Genomic DNA, 25894 nt, shown 5'->3' with positions numbered 1-25894 from the left:
TAAAGTCACTAATTAGTAAATAACTCCCCTCACCTGGTTGTCTAGGGCTTAATGTAAAGGAAAAACCAAAAACCCGCAGACACTAGGCCCTCCATGGAATGAGTTTGACATCCCTGATTTAGATGGTACAATGATTCCCTATACTATTTAGTGCTTATTTTCTCACATAAACTGAAATTGAGGGAACCGTGTAAAAATTTTGTAACAAGGAAATGAGTGATTTCCACTAGATAACACAGCCACAAAGTCAGAACAGCTTTCCCAACAGATGCCGCTCTGGCAGGAATAATCAATAGGCAGATATCACAGCCAATCACAACACTGGCGTTTAAGTAGTACTGTGAAACAATTTCATTCCACTATTAGCACCAGATATATTATGGACATTTTCTGAAATGATGATGCGAAAAACAAACAAAATCCTGTGGAGCACCTTTAATCTCACACACCCTGTCAGATGTCCGCAAACTAAAGAGTATTACCGATAAAGGGAACTTCTGAACCCGTGAGATGTAGAGGCTAGAATTTTAAGATGGTCACAAAACTGACGCTGAAGTAACTGCAGTGCCTTGTTGCTCTGCTAGCACTGTTGTGTTGGTAGAGGGTGGCAGAGAAGCTTGTGGGAGGGCAGGGTCTTGTCCTCCTGACTTGGCCTAAAGCTGCAATATGTAACTTTTTGAGCGACCTGACGAAATTCACACAGAAATGCGAGTTATAGATCTGTCTCATTGAAAGCAAGTCTAAGAAGCAGTAGATCTGTCCTACAGCATGTGCGCCATTTCTATGCATCCCATTCTTAACTTTCGTTTTTGCATCTTTTACTTTTGGTTTTGTACACCAGCTTCAAAACAGCTGACAATACAATATTTTTGGTTATTGAAAATATATTTCATAGCAGTTTAGATGGTACAATGATTCTCTACACTATACTTGCTTGTTTTGTCACAAACTGAAATTAGGCAAACTATTAGAATTTTAGCAACCATGAAATAGCAGTGCGATTTCTTCATATTGCACCTTTAAGAATCTGTGCTTTTACACAGGTTGGATCCATCTCTTACTCAAACATACAGCCCCTGATTGGGGCATATTATACTGAACAAAAATATAAATGCAACATGCAACAATTTCAGAGTTACAGTTCATAATGAAATCAGTCAATTGAAATAAATTCACTAGGCCCTAATGGATTTCACCACTGGGCATAGGCCCACAAAAGGGCTTTATTACAGACAGATATACTCCTCAGCAACCCTCCCCACTCCCCTCAGACAATCCTGCAGGTGAAGAAGCCAGATGTGGAGGCACCTTGTGTATTCTACTATTCTAACTCTCAACAGTAAATTGAGACCCCCCCGAAAAGTATATACACTGCCGATTTTGCAGGTTTTCCTACTTACAAAGCATGTAGAGGTCTGTAATTTTTTATCATAGGTACACTTCAACTGTGAGAGACGGAATCTAAAACAAAAATCCAGAAAATCACATTGTATGATTTTTAAGTAATTTGCATTTTATTGCATGACATAAGTATTTGATACATCAGAAAAGCAGAACTTAATATTTGGTACAGAAACCTTTGTTTGCAATTACAGAGATCATACGTTTCCTGTAGGTCTTGACCAGGTTTGCACACACTGCAGCAGGGATTTTGGCCCACTCCTCCATACATACCTTCTTCAGATCCTTCAGGTTTCGGGGCTGTCGCTGGGCAATACAGACTTTCAGCTCCCTCCAAATATTTTCTATTGGGTTCAGGTCTGGAGACTGGCTAGGCCACTCCAGGACCTTGAGATGCTTCTTACGGAGCCACTCCTTAGTTGCCCTGGCTATGTGTTTCGGGTCGTTGTCATGCTGGAAGACCCAGCCACGACCCATCTTCAATGCTCTTACTGAGGGAAGGAGGTTGTTGGCCAAGATCTCGCGATACATGGCCCCATCCAACCTCCCCTCAATACGGTGCAGTCGTCCTGTCCCCTTTGCAGAAAACATCCCCAAAGAATGATGTTTCCACCTCCATGCTTCACGGTTGGGATGGTGTTCTTGGGGTTGTACTCATCCTTCTTCTTCCTCCAAACACCGCGAGTGGAGTTTAGACCAAAAAGCTCTATTTTTGTCTCATCAGACCACATCACCTTCTCCCATTCCACCTCTGGATCATCCAGATGGTCATTGGCAAACTTCAGACGGGCCTGGACATGCGCTGGCTTGAGCAGGGGGACCTTGCGTGCGCTGCAGGATTTTAATCCATGACGGCGTAGTGTGTTACTAATGGTTTTCTTTGAGACTGTGGTCCCAGCTCTCTTCAGGTCATTGACCAGGTCCTGCCGTGTAGTTCTGGGCGTATCACTCACCTTCCTCATGATCATTGATGCCCCACGAGGTGAGATCTTGCATGCAGCCCTCATCTTGAACTTCTTCCATTTTCTAATAATTGTGCCAACAGTTGTTGCCTTCTTACCAAGCTGCTTGCCTATTGTCCTGTAGCTCATCCCAGCCTTTTGCAGGTCTACAATTTTATCCCTGATGTCCTTACACAGCTCTCTGGTCTTGGCCATTGTGGAGAGGTTGGAGTCTGTTTGATTGAATGTGTGGACAGGTGTCTTTTATACAGGTAACGAGTTCAAACGGGTGCAGTTAATACAGGTAATGAGTGGAGAACAGGAGGGCTTCTTAAAGAAAAACTAACAGGTCTGTGAGAGCCGGAATTCTTACTGGTTGGTAGTTGATCAAATACTTATGTCATGCAATAAAATGCAAATTAATTACTTAAAAATCATACAATGTGATTTTCTGGATTTTTCTTTTAGATTCCGTCTCTCACAGTTGAAGTGTACCTATGATAAAAATTACAGACCTCTACATGCTTTGTAAGTAGGAAAACCTGCAAAATCGGCAGTGTATCAAATACTTGTTCTCCCCACTGTATGTGTGTTATATATATATATATATATATATATATATATAGAACAAAAATGTAAACGCAACATGCAACAATTGTACTGTGCTACAGTTCATATAAGGAAATAAGTCAATTGAAATAAATTCATTAGGCCCTAATCTATGGATTTCACATGACAGGGCAGGAGCGCAGCCATGGGTGGGCCTGGGAGGACATAGGCCCACCCACTGGGGAGCCAGGCGCAGCCAATCAGAATTAGTTTTTCCCAACAAAAGGGCTTTATTTCGAACAGAAATACTCCTGTTTCATCAGCTGTCCGGGTGGCTGGTCTCAGACGATCCCGCAGGTGAAGCTGGTTGAGAGAATGCCAAGCGTGTGCAAAGCTGTCATCAAGGCAAAGGGTGGCGATTTGAAGAATCTCAAATATAAAATATATTTCACTTTGTTTACTACATGATTCCATATGTGTTATTTCATAGTTTTGATGTCTTCACTATTATTCTACAACGTAAAAATAAAGAAAAACCCTTGAATGAGTAGGTGTGTCCAAACTTTTGACTGGTGGTAGTATTTATATTATATATACACACATACACTACCATTCAAAAGTTTGGGGTCACTTAGAAACGTCCTTGTTTTCGAAAGAAAATAATTTTTTGGTCCATTAAAATAACATCAAATTGATCAGAAATACAGTGTAGACATTGTTAATGTTGTAAATGGCTATTGTAGCTGGAAACGGCAGATTTTTTATGGAATATCTACATAGACGTACAGAGGCCCATTATCAGCAACCATCAGTCCTGTGTTCCAATGGCACGTTGTGTTTGCTAATCCAAGTTTATCATTTTAAAAGGCAAATTGATCATTAGAAAACCCTTTTGCAAATATGTCAGCACAGCTGAAAACGGTTGTGCTGATTAAAGAAGCAATAAAACTGGCCTTCTTGAAACTAGTTGAGTATCTGGAACATCAGCAATTGTGGGTTTGATTACAGGCTCAAAATGGCCAGAAACAAATAACTTTCTTCTAAACTCATCAGTCTATTCTTGTTCTGAGAAATGAAGGATATTCCATGCGAGAAGTTGCCAAGAAACTGAAGATCTCGTACAACGCTGTGTACTACTCCCGTCACAGTACAGCGCAAACTGGCTCTAACCAGAATAAAAAGAGGAGTGGGAGGCCCCGGTGCACAACTGAGCAAGAGGACAAATACATTAGTGTCTAGTTTGAGAAACAGATGCCTCACAGGTCCTCAACTGGCAGCTTAATTAAATAGTACCAGTAAAACACCAGTCTCAACGTCAACAGTGAAGAGGCGACTCTGGGGTGCTGACCTTCTAGGCAGAGTTGCAAAGAAAAAGCCATATCTCAGACTGCCCATCTTAATCTTTTCTTTTTATTGGCCAGTCTGTGATATGGCTTTTTCTTTGCAACTCTGCCTAGGTCAGCATCCCGGAGCCAGTTTGCGCTGTTCTGTGAAGGGAGTAGTACACAGCGTTGTACGAGATCTTCAGTTTCTTGGCAACTTCTCGCATAGAATAGCCTTCATTTCTCCGAACAAGAATAGACTGATGAGTTTCAGAAGAAAGTTATTTGTTTCTGGCCATTTTGAGCCTGTAATCGAACCCACAATTGCTGATGCTCCAGATACTCAACTAGTCCCAAGAAGGCCAGTTTTATTGCTTCTTTAAATCAGCACAACAGTTTTCAGCTGTGCTAACATAATTGCAAAAGGGTTTTCTAATGATCAATTAGCCTTTTAAAATTAAACTTGGATTAGCAAACATGCCATTGGAACACAGGACTGATGGTTGCTGATAATGGGCATCTGTACGCCTATGTAGATATTTGTTTTAATTAATTTTTTTATCAGCCATTTCCAGCTACAATAGCCATTTACAACATGAAATGCCTACACTGTATTTGTGATCAATTTGATGTTATTTTAAAATGGACAGAAATTGATTTTCTTTTGAGAACAAGGACATTTCTAAGTGACCCAACTTTTGAACAGTAGTGTGCATACACACATTTGGATTCTAAGCTAGTACATTTCAGTGGCAAGGAAGACAGAAAACAAAAATTCCAATGTCGATATTTATTATCAAAACACCTTATAGAACAAAGGCAATGAAGTGAAGCATTACAGGTAAAATATAAAGAAATTTAAATTTGGTCACCAAAAAATTATGCAGGGACAAGAAATAACTAAAAGTACACATTTGCGCAGTTACAATTGCCTAACAAACAAGAAATATGTGGAAAGGTCAGTACAGGGCGGCAAATATCAGGGCCATAATGACACTGGATCTGTGGACGATTACGCGTTTCTGTCGATTCTGACGTCGATCTCTCTTCCATTCAGCCTGTAGCCGTTCATGGTGCGACAGGCTCTCTCTGCAGTCTCTGGGTTGTCAAAGCGAACCACGCCACAGCCCTTGGACTTGCCATTCTCCATCTTGATGTCAGCATACTGGACAATACCTACAGAAGAAAGCACATTGGGGCTGGTAAATATTTTAGCAGAAGGTCCAATTGAATCTTGGGTCAGAAATACTTCCATGGTGTCATTGCCTAATGAACTTAAACCAAATGGGAGAATTGTAATGTAACTTCAAACCATTACATTTGCATGCTTCTCAATTCTGTCAAAAGTTTCTTGTGTGCAATAAAGTCCCTACATTAATGAAATGAGTGGATTATGTTCTTACCGCATGTATTGAAGTTATCCTTCAGCATTTTCCAGGTGAAGTCAAAGGGCAGCTACAGAGAAGAGTCAAAACAATAAGTTTAGGTTTGCAATGGTCTGTTGAATGTGTGGTCCTCTGTAGCGCAATTGGTAGAGCATGGCGCTTGTAACGCCAGGGTAGTGGGTTCGATCCCCGGGACCACCCATACGTAAAAATGTATGCACACGACTAAGTCGCTTTGGATAAAAGCGTCTGCTAAATGGCATATTATTATATTATTGAATACAACCTTCAAGATGAGTCTTAAAATCAATTTTCTGAATACACTCCAACGGGACACTTGAGATCATTATTTCTATAGATGCTTACATTTCTGACGAAGATCTGACATCCCTTCCTGGCGTTGGCTCCAGGACCTCCGGCCCCGGCTCCCCCAAAGCCATTTCCTCCAAAGCCCCCACGCTCCATCTCAGCTGGCCGGTCAAACTGGCCTCCAACACCGGCAGCGCCCATGCGGTCCATGGTGGAGCCCATGCGGTCAAGCCCGGTGGTCGGGAAGCGGTCGATGCCGGCAGGCCCCATGCGGTCAAAGTTGGTTCCCATCCTCTCCATGCGGTCCGCCATGCCCATGGGGGAGGTGAAGTCCAGGCCAGCGGGCATGCGTTCCAAACTGGACGGGCCTAGGCGGTCAAACCCAGCTGGGCCCAGGCGGTCCACGCTGGAGCTCATACGATCCAGGCCAGAACCAAGTCTGTCCATACTGGGCCCCAGCCTGTCCAGCCCGGAGCCCATCCGGTCAAAGCCAGACCCCCCTAGCCTGTCCAGATCAGACACGCGGTCCATCCTCTCCATCCCCATGCGCTCCATTCCACCCAGACGGTCCATTCCACCGCCCAGGCGATCCATGCCAGAGCTCATGCGGTCCATGCCCAGTGAGCTACCTGTAAGTCGAGGAAAAACAAAACAGACTAGTGAGACATTTTAGGTCCTGTGAGAAATCTGCATCAGGCGTGTTCAACGTGTTAGCAAGAAATTGTGCAAATCCTTAAAAGTACTAACCCATTCCTCTTTCAAAGGACTCGCCAAAATTATTGCGAGACATGCCCATTTCATTTCGAGCAAACTCCCGGTCAAAAGAACCACCAATCCCACGGTCCATCTCTGACAATGCAAGATATTAAACTATTAGAAGACAAACGTTTATGTGTCATAAACATGTGAATTTGTAATGTGTGAATTTAATTTCCTTACCATTCATCCTGCCCATTCCAGATGGTCCAAAGCGCTCCATGTTGTTCATTCCTCCACCGAAGTTATCCATGCCTGGGAAAAAATGATAACAAGAAAGTTAATCTACAATATTCAAGTGTATCAGAAAAAAAAGAAAGGGGGGGGGGGCACCATGCACATTATTTTAGACTATACCCATTCAATGGACGCAGTACAATAAGTACATACCTCCCATTCTACCCATGCCACCACCGAAGCCCATGCCATCCATGCCTACAAACCAAACGAACAGTGAGTGACTGAACCAAGCCAAATTAAAAGTTATCTGCAAAGGAGGATCACAAAGACAGCTCCTTACCTCCAGGTCCCATGTTGCCCATTCCTCCACCTCCTCTGTTCAGTGCAGTGGCGTCGATGGGTTGGCCACCAGGCCCAAGTCCCAGCCCGATGCCACTAAGGCCCCCTGAGGGAAAAGCAATAGATGATTGAGAGAAATAAATACAACCGACCCTTCTATTGAAGATCCTGTGGAAGCTAGCCTTGAACATACTCAATATTTGTGTGTTGGACGGAGTTAGCGGGGGGGACATTGTACGTACGGGGTAGTGCTGGGGGTCTCTCAGGTGGTGCAAAGTCTCCTTTTGGCAAGGACTTCTCATCCTGAAATACCCAACAAGCATTGCTTAAAATATATTCAAAATGTGTACAAAGATTATAACATTTATACATTTTAGTGTGTGCACAATCTCTGTAATATGTTGCTTACCAGTTTGACATGCATGACCCGGTTGAACAGCAGTTGACCGTTGAACATACTGACGGCTTGGACAGCTTCAATAGGCATGTCAAAGGTGACGGTGCCCATGCCCCTGCTATTCCCATCTTTGTCCTCCAGGATGTCAGTACGCACCACCACTCCTGCCATGCCAAACACCTCCTTCAGCTTCTTCCAGCCAACCTTGTAGTCCAGCTGGAAACACAAAACATGGCAGTTACTTGATTAAAATACTTGCAATAACATATCATATGAAATGATATCAAAAACAATGTATATTAGGCATACTGGACTACAATCTCCGACTTACATTAGCTACGAAGACGGTGCTTCCGATCTTGCCAGCCTGCAGTCCGTGGATGATCTCATTGGGGATGTTGGAGTTGTTCATGAGGCTGGGGGGAATGTTGACCATGGGTGGGGCGCCCGGTCCTGGGCCCATGCGGTCCATGTTCATTCGCTCCATGTTCATGCGATCCATTCCCATGTTCATTCCACCATGGCCACCGGGTGGTCCACCACCTCCTCCACCACCACCCTGGGACCTGTGGGCGTCCCTCTGCGCAATCACACCATCTGGGTCCTGGAGAGAGGAAGAGAGAGACATGGGCAACATGACTAAATAGGAAATAAAGGTTTAGTGATAGATTTTTGTTCTTCTGGTGGCAACAAGTGCCAGCAGCATCTTTTTTTTTTTTTTTTAAAGACTGCTCACCTCTTTGACCTTTAGGGGCCGCCCATTCAGGTTGTGCTTGTTGACCTTCTCTACAGCCTTCTTCATCAGTTCCTCAGTCCTGAACTCAACAACCCTGTTGAGACAAATACTTTGATGAACACCAGGAACTTAGAATAACGCTGAGACACCTATTAGAATGAAAACGGAATGATAAATACTTACGCGCAACCCTTTGTTGATTGAAGACCGTACAACAGCATCATTGAAGTAGAAAAACAACATTCAAGTTAGTAATCAGCTGTTGCACTGTAGAGAACACTGGTATTCAGGGGGCTGAATTACTCTTATGAAAGACATCAAATGACCTTCATGCATATTCAATAACAAGGCCAAACACACGCTACTCACTTGTATGGCCTTAGCCTTGAACAGTCAGTTACTCTTTCAAAATTATTAGACAGCTTAAAAGCTGGTCACCAGACAATATAACAAATGCAGAGGTTGTCTGGTGAATCTAAAACCTTAACATTGTACACATCAAAAGCAGAAGTCCCACAGACAAAATGCACTCCCTTGAAGGAAATAGCTGTTCCACAAAAACAATTACATGGACTCAAATCTACTACATGTAACAACATCAATGTAACAGCCATGTTACAACCTCTTGGGGCTGGGCCCCATTTTAGATTAAGTCCCAGGAACAAGTCCACAGCAAAAAGGGACTTTCCCAGCTACTGCAATCACATGGGATTGGCTACAGAAACCCAAATTCCCAATCAGACACCAAGATGACCTCATTCAGTGCCACAGACTGCACCATGTTTTCTGTTCAGTGTCACCCACTTGACATGTTCATCAAAACTCATCCAGGTTTGAACATCCCCACAATGAAAGAAAAGGAAACTCAAGCTGACAAACACAGGTTCGTCTATTGCACTTACCCTCGATTTGCCTTCTCCGTCCATTAAGTGTTCCACGTACGTTACCTCACCCACTACAAATCAGATTCCAGACGACACACACCAAGGGAGAGAAGCCGAGAAAACAATGGGGGTTTAGAGCAGACAAGCGGTTGGTGAACGTGAGCTCGGCCTGCTACTCCAGAGCCTCCCCCCAGCACCTCAATTCTGGTACAGGTCTACAAAAGGCAAGCTCTTACTGGATCTTAAAATGACTTCTTAGCCTGTCCTTGTAGAGTCGCCAAACACCAAGAGCAATAGATTGAAGAGAACAATCGTCAAATAGCTAACAACCTCTAATCGGATGAGCTATCATAAAGGAACCATTTTCGAAGTGAGGATCAAGTTGACAGAATGACAGTTTTAAATTTGCAGTCATTTGAAACCATGAGTCCACCCTTCCAAAATCCATGTTCCTTGTTAAATGTATTTGGAACCCCTGACTGATACAACTGTTCAGACACACCTTTGAATGTAAACTACACTAAAAACTAAATTGTACCAACTCTGCTAACTCCAATGTCTGAAGAACATTGACACTTTTGGAAAGCTGTACATACATTGGACCTGGAGAGGCACAACAGTGTCCAAGTGTGTTTAACAGAGGGACAACCATGGCAAATTCCAGCAAATGAGTCTGCGCCATAAATGGACAGGAACCAATCCTCAGCTGAAACAAGAACAGCCGTGAAAAGCTGCTTCATTTTGTAGACCTGTACCCCAAGAAATCCCAAACACACATCCGTAATTGGTACAACATGGAGATCTGCGGAAACAACAAACCTAAAAAAGAGAATGCAATTTAACGCCACATTCAATCATTATATCCAAACACTAAAAACTGTTTCTGAAAGGCATTGGTAATCTCTCAGAACACCCATGCTTTATCATGATTAAAAGCAGGTGCTATTTATTACATTAGTGCTAATATATATTATAGCTTTGCCAAAGCCATGTAAACAACCATTTAAACAGAACACCGTTCCCTTTGTTGCAGGATTCAAATTGAAGACAAAAAGAAGTTGAGGACAACTGGCCCATGCTGCAAATTTACATGAAAGAGAACCCGTTAAACATTAAATAATTCTTAATTTGACATAATTTCCAAGAAAATGATCACGCAGAGAACATAAGACCAGCTTTAATAATCGTAGTGTAAGCACCTGAGAGCCATTACGTCTCAAGGCAATACGGACATTTTCCGCTATGTACACACAAACCACAAGACCCAACACAACAGTGCAATTGATGATCCATACACTATAAGCCATGTACTTAATTTGAAGACCTCCCTTTAGTTTGTATATTCCCATTGTTCAAGCAAGTATAGCTGTAGAGATCAAGGACTCCAAAGTTAAGTACAAATTCATAATGCTATTCGCAGCACTACAAAAATGACTAGCCGAAGGCAGAAATCACAGAGAGAACTGTTCTGAAATCTAAACCATCCAAGAGTTAGCAGAACACAGGCCAATCCATGGAAAGGCCACTCCCATTTGAAGTTGCCAGTCTGCATACCAAAAACCTCAGCTACAAATTGCAACCTGGGCCCTTTACAGATTTGCCAGCTGCCATCCAGTCAACAAGGTAAAGTGGTTCAACGCAAATGACCTGTTATGGGAGGTTTTATTAGCCTTGATGGACTCCATATCTATAAAGGATCCAACTTAACTCTGAACACAATACCTTTTTCTTTCATTAGATCTTTGAGTGCCTGCCATTTCACATCATATGGGATGTTGCTGACAAACACACGGTATCTCTTTGATGGGTTTCCATAGGGTTCAAAGCGACCACCTCCACGCTTCTGGGGCCTCTCCTTCCTGGCATTGGGTTCATGCTTGGCCTTGCCGTTCATTTCCCTTTGGAAAAAAATTACATATTACATTAGCTTGCTACAGTTACCAGTACACATAACAATAACTCGTTAAGAAAAAAAAAAATCAGACCGCTTTGCTAGCTACCCGACCTAAAAAAAAAACGGCTGCCTGGAGCCTTGTGAGACAAAGAACGGGTAGTGATTGATGGAGTAACAATAATACGTCGGTCTGATGGTGAACAAAGGTTGAAACGTCCACTAACAACAAATAACTAGAACTGTAACTAGTTATAATTTACTAACTAGCTTCGTCCTGCAACTAACGTTAGGCACCGAATTAGGCATGTATATTAACCTTTAAAATTAACGATTCTAACTTTTACTTTATTGTTTACAGATCCATTAATATTGCTTAATGTTAATTAATACATCATATTTAGTTACGGGACGAAGCTACACCAATCAAGAGTTGTGCCTAACGTTAATGACTAGGCTACGACTCCCATATTACACGCTAACTTGTATTAACATTAACTAACTTCCCTTTCTCCCATTTTCAGACACGCGATATATCATATAGCTAGCTAACGTTATTTCGTATTTTGTGAATAATTTGAATAGTTGGCCAGTACACGAGTTTAGTTAACCAAAATAGCAAGTGATGGCGTACTAAACAAAAAAAATGGAGGGAGAGGACAAGTTAGGTAACATTAGCAGGCTAGCTAATTTGCTAATCTCATGGCGGTGTGGTGCACGCACGCAGATCACATTGTGGCTAGCATAGCTAGCAGAATCCATTGTTTAGCTAGCTAACTAACTGTTAGTAGTGATTAGCCTGGTAGATTTCCATTAAACTGGTAATTTCTCAAAACAATCAAGATTTAAATTCACGAAACCTTGGCGAGCGGGAAATGAAAATAAAGGTTACTAGGTAACTTTAGCTAGTTAGCCAGCCAAAAAAAGAATTAATGACAATGAAATAATCAAAACGTTACCCCTGGCCTGGTTTCTCAGGAGCAGCGGCCTCGGTCGACATCTTCTTGCGCAGTTCGCTAATCCTGTTTTGTTGCGGAATTAACTTGTGGTCAGTAGAATACCTCAACAGTGCTAATAAAATATTGCCTAAATTTGGCAGTGGTCCTTCACTTTCGCAGTATCGAATAAATAACGGTTTTAATGTATGACTTTGGAGAGCCGCGCTACTAGCCAACAAGCTAACGTTAGTGAAATGGCGGATGAATATACCCGTTTCTATTTATTCACTGGGTTGCCAAGGAGAGTGAAGCATGCTGGGAATTTGGCTCTGCGACCGACGACCACTCAGAATCAAAGTGCAATTTTCAAAAAACAAATGTACATGTGTCTATTGCAAACATATAAATCAGTTTGGTACATTTGTTTCTCAGTTAGAATTTTGTTTACACTGTTTTAATCATGGCAACGAAACAGAGTTTCTAAACCCAGAGACGCAACATCACGAGACTTCCGGGAACGCTTGCGAAACAGACCAAACAGACCAGGCTGGGGTTTGGAGTTTGAGAAGTCAATGAGAAAAGTGAAAAAAATAATTTTTATTTGTTAATTTTCTCGACATTTAAAGGCACAACCTAGATTAGAGCCAATGTCTTAAGTAGTTGAACATGTTATTACTCTATATATATATTTATTTTACCACCTGCGGTAAATTTTTCTAAGTAAACCTCATTGTCTCAATCTCATTGTTCTATCTGTGGGCCTACTACTGTTTTGTTAGACTTCAGTGCGGTTTTTGACATTATCGATCATAGTCTGCTGCTGGAAAAACGTATGTGTTATGGCTTCACACCCCTGCTATATTGTTGATAAAGAGTTACCTGTAGTCCCCTGTAGCTCAGTTGGTAGAGCATGGCGCTTGCAACGCCAGGGTTGTGGGTTCGTTTCCCACGGGGGGCCAGTATGAAAATGTATGCACTCACTAACTGTAAATTGCTCTGGATTAGAGCATCTGCAAATTGACTAAACATTTTAAAATGTAACAGAACAGGGGGTGTTCTTTAATGGAAGCCTCTCCAACATAATCCAGGTAGAATCAGGAATTCCCCAGGGCAGCTGTCTAGGCCCCTTACTTTTTTCAATATTTTCTAACGACATGCCACTGGCTTTGAGTAAAGCCAGTGTCTATGTATGCGGATGACTCAATACTATACACGTCAGCTACTACAGTGACTGAAATGACTGCAACACTTAACAAAGAGCTGCAGTTAGTTTCAGAATGGGTGGCAAGGAATAAGTTAGTCCTAAATATTACAAAAACTGAAAGCATTGTATATAGGACAAATCATTCACTAAACCTTAAACCTCAACTAAATCTTGTAATGAATACTGTGGAAATTGTGCAAGTTGAGGAGACTCAACTGCTTGGAGAAACCCTGTATTGTAAACTGTCATGGTCAAAACATGTTGATGCAACAGTAGCTAAAATGGGGAGAAGTATGTCCATAATAAAGCGCTAGTCTGCCTTCTTAACAACACTATCAACAAGGCCGGTCCTACAGGCCCTAGTTTTGTCGCACCTGGACTACTGTTCAGTCGTGTGGTCAGGTGCCACAAAGAGGGACTTTGGAAAATTACAATTGGCTCAGAACAGGGCAGCACGGCTGGCCCTTAAATGTACATGGAGAGCTAACATTAATTATATGCATGTCAATCTCTCATGGCTCAAAGTGGAGGAGAGATTGACTTAATCACCACGTGTTTTTGTAAGAAGTGTTGACAAGCTGAATGCACCTAGCTGTCTGTTTAAACTACTAGCACACAGCTCGGACACCCATGCATACACCACAAGACATGCCACCAGAGGTCTCTTCAAAATCCCCAAGTCCAGAACAGACTAGGGGAGGCACACAGTACTACATAGAGCCATGACTACATGGAACTCTATTCCACATCAGGTAACTGATGCAAGCAGTAGAATCAGATTTAAAAAACATATAATATACCTTATGGAACAACGTGGACTGTGAAGAGACTGTGAAGAGACACACGCATATGCACACGGCGCTAGCACACACACTCTACACACACGTACATTGTGGTATTGTTGTATGGTGGCATCGTGAATTTTGTGTTGTGGATATGTAGTAGTGTAGTGATGTTATATGATGTACTGTTTTATATTTTGTTTTATGTGTAATGTCTTGATGTGTTTGGACCCCAGGAAGAGTAGTTGCTGCATTGGCAGCAACTAATGGGGATCCCTAATACAATACAAATACAATACAAATACTGTAATTAATCCCATTAATATTGTCGTACAGTTTACATGGGCGCCAGTGAACTCCTCCCCTTCTGCAGAGTAAGGAATATTCTGTCTTCCTGCGGTCAGTCGGGGACTGTGAAAAACCAGCGTTGTCTCGCGCATTTGGTTACAGAGAAAAAGGGAAGGCGCAAACACTGCAACCAACTTCAGAAACTCTAGACCAAGAATATATCGCAATTAAATCGGAATCGAACTATTTTTAAGACATGGGCAACAGAGATGATGAATACGATTTCTTGTTCAAAGGTAAAATAACTGTTAACCATTTCTACCCATCTAGCTGTAACCAGCTGCCTCTTGGTGGTAGCAACAACACATATGATTTGTGTCTCATTCTGTCAGTTATGAGGGTACCGTTAGAAGCTCCCACAATGTATTTTATTCTAACATATCACTTTAGAATGTCCAGATAGATTAGGAATTGATGGCCTCCATCTGATCTTGTGGCTTGCTAAATATAATACTGAGTATACTAGGTTTGTCGCATTGTGTTGAGCAATGCACAGCTCTAACTTAGCTAACAACATAGGTTTTCTCAGGTTGCTTTATAACACCAATACCATCATCCTCAAAGGTGCTGGTTTATAGCCAGCAACATGTCGATTTTTATACAATTAATATAGCTAGTAGGATCCTTCTCACAAGTGTACCAAGTGTACCAAAGGGTCAAATCTGAAATGATTCATTCATAGTGATTTTAAATTAGTTGTAGCCTATAATTAGCCAGCAATAATTCATAGGTAGACCTAATACTCATACAGAATTAGCCTAGTATAAATACTCAATCATAAACAGTTGTTTACATTATAATATGACTTACCTTACGATAAATAATAGCTGAACATGTCCAAAAAAGACTGTCCTAATTGTATCAGATAAGGATGGGATAATGACCAGGAAGGAAGTTCCCAGTGGGTCACCCTATTGATAGTCTGATGCTTTGACCATTCCATCATCTATTCCACTCAATGTAGCACATTTGTCAAAATCTTACAGATACCAATTTATAACTCTACTGATGAGCTACTGTTAGATGTTGTGTTTCAATGTTTATTTATTTTTTCACCTTTATTTAACCAGGTAAGCCAGTTGAGAACAAGTTCTCATTTGCGACCTGGCCAAGATAAAGCAAAGCAGTGCGATAAAAACAACAACACAGAGTTACATATGGGGTAAAACAAAACATAAAGTCAAAAATACAACAGAAAATATATATACAGTGTGTGCAAATGTAGCAAGTTATGGAGGTAAGGCAATAAATAGGCCATAGTGCAAAATAATTACAATTAGTATTAACACTGGAATGATAGATGTGCAAGAGATGATGTGCAAATAGAGATACTGGGGTGCAAATGAGCAAAATAAATAACAATATGGGGATGAGGTAGTTGGGTGGGTTAATTTCAGATGGGCTGTGTACAGGTGCTCTGACAACTGATGCTTAAAGTTAGTGAGGGAGATAAGAGTCTCCAGCTTCAGAGATTTTTGCAGTTCGTTTCAGTCATTGGCAGCAGAGAACTGGAAGGAATGGCGGCCAAAGGAGGTGTTGGCTTTGGGGATGACCAGTGCGATATACCTGCTGGAGCGCAGACTACGGGTGGGTGTTGCTATGGTGACCAATGAGCTAAGATAAGGCAGGGATTTTCCTAGAAGTGATTTATAGATGGCCTGGAGCCAGTGAGTTTGGCGACGAATATGTAGTGAGGACCAGCCAACAAGAGCGTACAGGTCACAGTGGTGGGTAGTATATGGGGCTTTGGTGACAAAACGGATGGCACTGTGATAGACTACATCCAATTTGCTGAATAGAGTGTTGGAGGCTATTTTGTAAATGACATCGCCGAAGTCAAGGATCGGTAGGATAGTCAGTTTTACGAGGGCACGTTTGGCAGCATGAGTGAAGGAGGCTTTGTTGCGAAATAGGAAGCCGATTCTAGATTTAACTTTGGATTGGAGACGCTTAATGTGATTCTGGAAGGAGAGTTTACAGTCTAACCAGACACCTAGGTATTTGTAGTTGTCCACATACTCTAGGTCAGACCCGTCGAGAGAAGTGATTCTAGTCGGGTGGGCGGGTGCCAGCAGCGTTCGATTGAAGAGCATGCATTTAGTTTTACTTGTGTTTAAGAGCAGTTGGAGGCTACGGAAGGAGTGTTGTATGGCATTGAAGCTCGTTTGGAGGTTTGTTAACACAGTGTCCAATGAAGGGCCAGATGTATACAAAATGGTGTCGTCTGCGTAGAGGTGGATCTGAGAATCACCAGCAGCAAACGCGACATCATTGATATACACAGAGAAAAGAGTCGGCCCAAGAATTGAACCCTGTGGCACCCCCATAGACTGCCATAGGTCCAGACAACAGGCCCTCCGATTTGACATTGAACACATTGAAGTAGTTGGTGAACCAGGCGAGGCAGTCATTTGAGAAACCAAGGCTATTTAGTCTGCCAATAAGAATGCAGTGGTTGACAGAGTCGAAAGCCTTGGCCAGGTCGATGAAGACGGCTGCACAGTACTGTCTATTATCGATCGCGGTTATAATATCGTTTAGGACCTTGAGCGTGGCTGAGGTGCACTCATGACCAGCTCGGAAACCGGATTGCATAGGGGAGAAGGTACGGTGTGATTCGAAATGGTCGGTGATCTGTTTGTTAACTTGGCTTTCAAAAACGTTCGAAAGGCAGGGCAGGATCGATATAGGTCTGTAACAGTTTGGATCTAGAGTGTCACCCCCTTTGAAGAGGGGGATGACCGCGGCAGCTTTCCAATCTCTGGGGATCTCAGACGTTACAAAAGAGAGGTTGAACAGGCTAGTAATAGGGGTTGCGACAATTTCGGCGGCTAATTTTAGAAAGAAAGGGTCCAGATTTTCTAGCCCAGATGATTTGTAGTGGTCCAGATTTTGCAGCTCTTTCAGAACATCAGCTGTCTGAATTTGTGTGAAGGAGAAGCGGGGGGGGGGGCATGGGCAAGTTGCAGCGGAGGGTGCAGAGCTGGTGACCGGGGTAGTGGTAGCCAGGTGGAAAGCATGGCCAGCCGTAGCAAAATGCTTGTTGAAATTCTCGATAATTGTAGATTTATCGGTGGTGATAGTGTTTCCTAGCTTCAGTGCAGTGGGCAGCTGGAAGGAGGTGCTATTATTCTCCATGGACTTTAGTTTCCCAAAACTTTTTGGAGTTAGTGCTACAGGATGCAAATTTCTGTTTGAAAAAGCTAGCCTTTGCTTTCCTAACTGCTTGTGTATATTGGTTCCTAACTTCCCTGAAAAGTTGCATATCGCGGGGGCTATTCGATGCTAATGCAGTACGCCACAGGATGTTTTTGTGCTGGTCAAGGGCAGTCAAGTCTGAGGAGAACCAGGGGCTATATCTGTTCTTAGTTCTGAATTTTTTGAATGGGGCATGCTTATTTAAGATTGAGAGGAAAGCACTTTTAAAGAACAACCAGGCATCCTCTACTGACGGAATGAGATCGATATCCATCCAGGATACCTGGGCCAGGTCAATTAGGAAGGCCTGCTCGCTAAAGTGTTTTAGGGAGCATTTGACAGTGATGAGGGGTGGTCGTTTGACCGCGGACCCGTTACGGACGCAGGCAATAAGGCAGTGATCGCTGAGATCCTGGTTGAAGACAGCGGAGGTGTATTTAGAGGGTAAGTTAGTCAGGATGATATCTATAAGGGTGTCCATATTTACGGATTTAGGGTTGTACCTGGTAGGTTCCTTGATAATTTGTGTGAGATTGAGGGCATCTAGTTTGGATTGTAGGATGGCAGGGGTGTTATGCATATCCCAGTTTAGGTCACCAAGGGCTGAGGGGGTTCTGTAGCAAGCGGCAACAGTGAGAGACTTATTTCTGGAAAGGTGGATTTTTAGAAGTAGGAGCTCAAACTGTTTGGGCACAGACCTGGATAGTATGATAGAGCTCTGCAGGCTATCTACAGTAGATTGCAATTCCACCCCCTTTGGCAGTTCTATCTAGAATCAATCCCACAGAAGCACACCACACCCGCTACCCAATCTAGTGTAGTATACAGCAGTCTCTATAAAATACATTCCAAATGTATTTAACTAGGCAAGTCAGTTAAGAACAAATTCTTATTTACAATGACGGCCTACACCGGCCAAACCCGGACGACGCTGGGCCAATTGTGCGCCGCCCTATGGGACTCCCAATCATGGCCGATTGTGATACAGCCTGGAATCGAACCAGGGGGTCTGTAGTGACGCCTCAAGCACTGAGATGCAGTGCCTTAGACCGCTGCGCCACTCAACACTTAAAACATGATAACAGAAAATGTGAAAAAGGGACAGCGTGAGCACAAAGAGGATTTCCAAGGGTCAATGACTGGAGGAGACGATAGGAAGAGAGGCCCTCTGAAAAGTGTCAACTCCGGGTTCCCAGCAGGAACAGGTTCTCAGCTTCCTGCACCATGACTCCAGAAGGACACATTTCAGATCATTTTCCCCCTCTGAAGAGGCAGAGCAGCACTTTGTATAATATAACTCATATAACCACTTTATTTCTGAGTGTTTTTCTGTTGTCTCAGTCTTCAGCAGTATTCAATCAATGAAAATATTGTATTTCCAAAGCTTTAAAAAAAAGCCAGACATGCAAACCTAATATATTATGATAAGCAATCCACTTGGTATACGTGTAATTGGTTTACTGTAGTATCTGTTGATCTGTTATGTGATCTCATATTTTCCACTGTACTGCACTGCACATACAATGGCAGCCTGTCATTGCAGTGCTAATGTGGTCTGTGTGTTTTGTTGCAAGTGGTGCTGATCGGAGACTCTGGTGTGGGGAAGAGTAACCTGCTGTCCCGTTTCACACGGAATGAGTTCAACCTGGAGAGCAAAAGCACCATCGGTGTGGAGTTTGCCACCCGCAGCATTCAGGTAGACAGCAAGACGATAAAGGCCCAGATCTGGGATACAGCTGGACAGGAGCGCTACAGAGCCATCACCTCAGCGTGAGTGGACCAACGAAATGGATTGTACCAAGCAATCAACAACTTTGTGCTCATAACGCCCTTCTGAAACCTGCCATGAACCATGTAAACTGTTATGAGGTACTTCTCTATCTTAGTCCTACAACCTTTGACTTCCTGTTCTCCTTGCTCTGTCCTAATCAGGTACTACAGGGGGGCAGTGGGGGCTCTCCTAGTGTATGACATCGCCAAGCATCTGACCTATGAAAATGTGGAGCGCTGGCTGAAGGAGCTCAGGGATCATGCTGATAACAACATCGTCATCATGCTGGTGGGCAACAAGAGTGACCTGCGCCACCTCAGGGCAGTTCCCACAGACGAGGCTCGTGCCTTTGCAGGTAAACAACAACCACTGCAACAATAACACTGGAGGAGACAACAGCTCACTCTGGGGACAGAGATGGTTAAAAAGCCACCCATGTTTGTCTTAACTCAATCTTTTCTCTTTTTCTCCCTCAGAGAAGAATACGTTATCATTTATTGAAACATCAGCTTTGGACTCCACTAATGTGGAAGAGGCGTTCAAGAACATCCTCACGGGTAAGACGAGGGATCCACGACACACCTCACATTACTGGAAACTAGCTAGTCTATACATTTTCTTTTCAGTAACTGTCTCTTCCTTTTCCTACAGAAATCTACAGAATCGTATCACAAAAGCAGATAGCTGACAGATCAGCACATGACGAGTCTCCAGGCAACAATGTAGTGGACATCAGTGTCCCCCCCACCACCGGTGGGCAAAAAAACAAACTACTGTGCTGTCAAAGCCTGTGACCCTCACAACTCCTGTGACCCCCTTCACCCAACCCCCCTCCACTTCCTACATCACTCTCTCATCCTGTACCGCCCATTCTGTCTTTGTTCCCATATGTGGCGACGCCTTGCTTTCCCCTCCCTGTCTGTATACAAAACATCATTTTTATTACTTGTGAACTCACATGTGCTCTTCTGCCATGAAGTGAAACTTTAAAAAGCCTTTCTGTCACTTTGTCAGTCAGTCATGGATTCAATGTTGAGGTTTCTGCAGTGTAGGAACAGGGCAGTTTTCTTTGAAATGGATTGAGCTGTACAGGTGTATGATCTTTATTTGACTTATATTGTCACAGCAATAATATTATCTGGTCTAAAGTAGCCTACATGAAAAGTGCAATACTGTTAATATAACCGTGACGTGAGTTAGTGTGGGTTTTCAGTGAATTTATGTAAATCACAAGCTCATCTGCGTTTCCTGCGGTGCAGGAAAATCTCAGCAACAAAAGAGTGATCAAATTGCGATCCTACACCTGTATTTTAAGTTCTATAGAGTGTGCTGGACTAGTAGATTTGAACAATGACCACTAGATGATGCTGTGTATATAGCCACTCATGAATAAGGCAGAATTATTACATTGGTATATGTATGTGTTTGTCTTCTAAGTGGCTCTTACTTTCTTGCAGGCAGTTATCATGGCAAAAATGTACCTTATTGCGTATTTATTCAAATATATTTGGCTCACCTTTTCATTGTTTTATTTTCAATAAGCACTGTAAGACTTTTCAATTAACTCCTTTAAACAAAGTAATACGTAAGTAATTCATTCATCATTAACATATCATATATGACTTATCAGTGCACTATACAGTATTGGAATTCAAATAGCTCAACCTTAGATGTATGTGGGTAAAAAATGTGAGATGTCTCCTGTGTACCTGTTCTGGGGTTATGGAGACTGTTGTAGAGGCAGGGGTCTACAAAGGTTGTTTCCGTTCCCCCACGCCCAGCCCTGTTCCTCTGACCTAGGACAGCACTATACACCATGAGAGCTAGCCTAGTGGTGCCAAATGTTGTGCTAAAGCAGCATATGGAAAATATTATGCCAGTGTTTATTCTAAGCCTCATATAGGCCTATCTGACAGTCATTGAGTGGGAGTGAGACATTCTTTAGGTCCAGGAACTGTTCACAGGGATTACATTCAAAATGTCCCCCCTCCCATCAGTTGTTTACGTCGTTGTAGCCAAGAGAGAAATATAGGCCAGTGATGGAAAACAGAATTATTGCATGACATGACCCTCTCATCTTTGGTGGTCTATTTTAAGTGGATTTAGAAACAAGCCTTATCTTAAATGGAGATGATGGGTTTTATAAGTTGAGAATGTGACCAGTAAGTTAACATTAGACTTTTTGACATTTAAGACGTGACATTGGTTGTTGAACGATGAGTGACTGAAAACCCAGGCACTGGATAACACACAAATTCGACATGTTCCATGTAAACAAAAGTGCAAAACACTATAAAGGCCAAGCAACATTTTGTAAACAATTCTAATTTTGACTGAATGTGTTGTGATACAGTTAATCGTAAAGTCTGAAAGAACATTCAATAAGGGTCCAGTGTAGTACATGCAAGAGTCCGCATCATTAAGAAAACAAAAGGAGTGATTTATGTTTATTTTTTATTTGCTTTGCACACTTTCTTGGCTGATTGCAAGCACCAACATATTTTGGTGAAGACATCTTTCTTTTTCCACTGCACAACATAAACATTATAGTATTTCAAAACATGTTAAAGCTGGAATCCTTAATGGTGAAACTGCCACGTCCGTTTGCGATATTACAACAAAAACAACTAACACAATTTTTTCCCCAACAGACATCATTGCACCCGCGATAGAAGAGCACACGTTTTTTTGACCATGCTGTGCGACGCTCCTCAGCTACTGCAGATTCCATCCTTAATGAATAATTGAATATAAATTACAAATGATCCACATCAATATGTTAAAAACAGTGGCAAAATTAACGAGATTAAAACATTAAACAAAAACAAAGTCTACAAATCTGGTATGTTGCGCCTTCTACATACGAGCATGACAATACCCAGGAATCTTTGTTGAGTCTTCAAATCAAAAACAAAATCTGAGGAGCAATATCCAACATTTTACAATATCAGTAATGCTTTTAAATCCCTTTCAAAGTCAGTGTTATAAGACTATATAAACAACCAACCTGTATTTATTTCCATGATAGTTTTGTGAAAGTGTCATTTGATATATAAAACAAGAATCAATGCTTCTTTGGAGAGAAGGACCCGTTTGAGTTAGCGGTTAGAACACTGGAGTAATGAGGCAAGTACGTCTCTGAGCTGCCTTCAAAGGGAGCAGTGTTGCATATTGTAGGCAACTCAGACTCACATAGCAAAAGAAAACATCATATCATGGCCCTCTCAGACTGCACAAGTGAGCAAACTGCTATGATCCTTCATATGCACTAGCTTCTACATTATATTTCTGATTTCATTACATATCTTTAAGGTTATACAGTGAGGGGAAAAAGTATTTGATCCCCTGCTGATTTTTTACATTTGCCCACTGACAAAGAAATGATCACTCTATAATTTTAATGGTAGTTTTATTTGAACAGTGAGAGACAGAATAAGAACAGAAAAATCCAGAAAAACACATGTCAAAAATGTTATAAATTGATTTGCATTTTAATGAGGGAAATAAGTATTTGACCCCCTCTCAATCAATCAGAAAGATTTCTGGCTCCCAGGTGTCTTTTATACAAGTAACGAGCTAAGATTAGGAGCACACTCTTAAAGGGAGTGCTCCTAATCTCAGTTTGTTCCCTGTATAAAAGACACCTGTCCACAGAAGCAATCAATCAATCACATTCCAAACTCTCCACCATGGCCAAGACCAAAGAGCTCTCCAAGGATGTCAGGGACACGATTGTAGACCTACACAAGGCTGGAATGGGCTACAAGACCATCGCCAAGCAGCTTGGTGAGAAGGTGACAACAGTTGGTGCGATTATTCGCAAATGGAAGAAACACAAAATAACTGTCAATCTCCCTCGGCCTGGGGCTCCATGCAAGATCTCACCTCGTGGAGTTGCAATGATCATGAGAACGGTGAGGAATCAGCCCAGAACTACACGGGAGGATCTTGTCAATGATCTCAAGGCAGCTGGGACCATTGTCACCAAGAAAACAATTGGTAACACACTACGCCATGAAGGACTGAAATCCTGCAGCGCCCGCAAGGTCCCCCTGCTCAAGAAAGCACATATACAGGGCCGTCTGAAGTTTGCCAATGAACATCTTAATGATTCAGAGGAGAACTGGGTGAACGTGTTGTGGTCAGATGAGACCAAAATTGAGCTCTTTGGCATCAACTCAACTCGCCGTGTTTGGAGGAGGAGGAATGCTGCCTATGACCCCAAGAACACCATCCCCACCGTCAAACATGGAGGTGGAAACATTATGCTTTGGGGGTGTTTTTCTGCTAAGGGGACAGGACAACTTCACCGCATCAAAGGGACGATGGACGGGGCCATGTACTGTCAAATCTTGGGTGAGAACCTCCTTCCCTCAGTCAGGGCATTGAAAATGGGTCGTGGATGGGTATTCCAGCATGACAATGACCCAAAACACACGGCCAAGGCAACAAAGGAGTGGCTCAAGAAGAAGCACGTTAAGGTCCTGGAGTGGCCTAGCCAGTCTCCAGACCTTAATCCCATAGAAAATCTGTGGAGGGAGCTGAAGGTTCGAGTTGCCAAACGTCAGCCTCGAAAACGTAATGACTTGGAGAAGATCTGCAAAGAGGAGTGGGACAAAATTCCTCCTGAGATGTGTGCAAACCTGGTGGCCAACTACAAGAAACGTCTGACCTCTGTGATTGCCAACAAGGGTTTTGCCACCAAGTACTAAGTCATGTTTTGCAGAGGGGTCAAATACTTATTTCCCTCATTAAAATGCAAATCAATTTATAACATTAGTGACATGCGTTTTTCTGGATTTTGTTGTTGTTATTCTGTCTCTCACTGTTCACATAAACCTACCATTAAAATTATAGACTGATCATTTCTTTGTCAGTGGGCAAACGTACAAAATCAGCAGGGGATCAAATACTTTTTTCCCTCACTGTAGGTAAGAGTAAAGTTATCAAATTGCACACTTGCTGTAACTACACCCTACATTGAAAAGTCTCCATAGATTTACATTTACATCATTTAGCAGACGCTCTTATCCATAGCTCCCAATATGTCAGGTGGAGGCGAAAGGACCAATCAGAGACAGCATGTGACAGGGCAGTGGCCCATCACTGACAATGCAGATAAGAACTCTCTCCATGCTGAAAGATCCTCAACACTGTTCCACTCCACAACACACATTGGCATACAGGAAAATAACCTCATACTAAGCTCTAGTATTACTATTTAACAACAAATATATTTTCTAGACAAGAGGATTCCTTTAGAGTCCCAACCGACAATTTACAAAAGAAACAACAACAAAGAACATGGAGGATACTTCTATTTTTAGAAGGGGTCTCCCAACAGGACACCACTGAACTAGGCTGACTAGTGTCTGTCTATGCTGTTCAAGTTTAGAGGATGACCTTCTCATTTCATTTACTGTGACTGGAAATCAAAATTGTTCAGGTTGATTTCAGAAAGCCGCATAACACTTACACGGCTTAGCTGTCCCACTGCAAAGCCCCTCAGGTGATCAACCCTCAGTCAAACCTATGCATGAAGCCTACAGGTACTGGAAGAGTTGAACCTGCACATACAAATAAGCAATACACAGGAGTATGATCACCATGAAGGGATTCTAACAAATACTATTATCAAATAAATAAATTAGCGTCAAATCTAGGTTTAGGTTTATGGCTTCTGTGGACCATAATTTGAGCTTTCTACTGAGGAGGCTATTTGCATTCAGTCTCTCTTCTATTCAGGCCTGTTAACATTCAGGGTCAATACTTTTACGTTCAACCATGGACGACACTATGATTAACAATACATATAGAAATATGCAGAAATTAAGCTTGGCTAAAACAGAGGGGCTTCCGAAAGGACCATACAAGGAACAAAGTAAAACATACAAAACTGAGCAAAGAGGGACTCAAACCAAATACCCATATATATTCATTAAAAGATCCAAACAGATGATAATAACATGGCCAGCCATATACATCTGTGTTTTTGCATATCTCTCTTGTCCAGAGGTCAACTCATGCGTTTTAAAGCTGTGGTAGATGGGTGAGAACAATGCCTACACTGGTCTTGCACCACACACTGGGTTCTACTGTCAAGGTACAGTCGGCATCTGTAGACGTCTGAGTCTAGACGTCAGTCTGGTCGCCTGCATATCAGAAAGGGAATACAACTGCTACAAAACCTGAAGTAACATCCATTAACCAATCTATGCTCTTGCTGCATGTGATTACTAGCGAATGTTATGACTACACAAAAAAACACACAATATTTAAAAGCCTTTCATTGGTTTATCGTCGTAGGAGAGCAATGTACTAGCTATTGAAGAGTGATCTTGACCTTGTGCTACTCTAACATTGTTCTGGAAAGGTAAGACTTACTTTCCATCAACCACAAAAAGTTTGAACTTCATGTTTGTGGAATATACATTTCCATAAAGTTTTGATTTCTCCCATCAGTGACCTACCTACCTAGATCAGCTCACTCTATTTGGACAGTTTTCATTAAGTGCTGATAGTATGCGAGACCTCTCTATACTCTAGGGAGGAAACCCAGTTCA

The 25894-nt window shown here is 42.3% G+C and overlaps 2 protein-coding genes across 4 annotated transcripts; one reads left to right on the top strand and one right to left on the bottom strand.

The window, feature by feature from the left end:
• Window positions 1-4988: 4988 nt before the first annotated feature.
• Window positions 4989-12311, bottom strand: LOC121576791 (heterogeneous nuclear ribonucleoprotein M). 3 transcript variants are annotated; one of them, XM_041890263.1, is made up of 15 exons: window positions 12050-12311; window positions 10922-11097; window positions 9218-9270; window positions 8499-8506; window positions 8316-8409; window positions 7911-8183; window positions 7592-7795; window positions 7425-7485; window positions 7184-7288; window positions 7054-7098; window positions 6847-6918; window positions 6655-6756; window positions 5965-6536; window positions 5617-5668; window positions 4989-5389 (listed from the first exon to the last, which is right to left on the bottom strand). In XM_041890263.1, the coding sequence occupies exons 1-15, from the start codon at window positions 12088-12090 to the stop codon at window positions 5226-5228; spliced, it is 2022 nt and encodes a 673-aa protein (XP_041746197.1). In that variant the 5' UTR covers window positions 12091-12311; the 3' UTR covers window positions 4989-5225. The 3 variants fall into 3 exon arrangements, with proteins under 3 accessions (XP_041746197.1, XP_041746198.1, XP_041746199.1); XM_041890264.1 differs by lacking the exon at window positions 7054-7098; XM_041890265.1 differs by lacking the exons at window positions 9218-9270; window positions 12050-12311 and having other exon boundaries at window positions 10922-11005.
• Window positions 12312-14423: 2112 nt separating this feature from the next.
• On the top strand, window positions 14424-22713 carry LOC121576790 (ras-related protein Rab-11B-like). Its single transcript, XM_041890262.1, has 6 exons — window positions 14424-14598; window positions 19135-19330; window positions 19493-19686; window positions 19808-19888; window positions 19983-20084; window positions 21983-22713. The coding sequence occupies exons 1-6, from the start codon at window positions 14559-14561 to the stop codon at window positions 22021-22023; spliced, it is 654 nt and encodes a 217-aa protein (XP_041746196.1). The 5' UTR covers window positions 14424-14558; the 3' UTR covers window positions 22024-22713.
• Window positions 22714-25894: the final 3181 nt, after the last annotated feature.

Source organism: Coregonus clupeaformis, chromosome 11, assembly GCF_020615455.1.
Source record: "Coregonus clupeaformis isolate EN_2021a chromosome 11, ASM2061545v1, whole genome shotgun sequence".
In the NCBI taxonomy this organism is placed as follows: domain Eukaryota; kingdom Metazoa; phylum Chordata; class Actinopteri; order Salmoniformes; family Salmonidae; genus Coregonus; species Coregonus clupeaformis.
The sequence above is the reverse complement of the archived record's forward strand: the minus strand, read 5'-3'. Positions and strand labels throughout refer to the sequence as shown.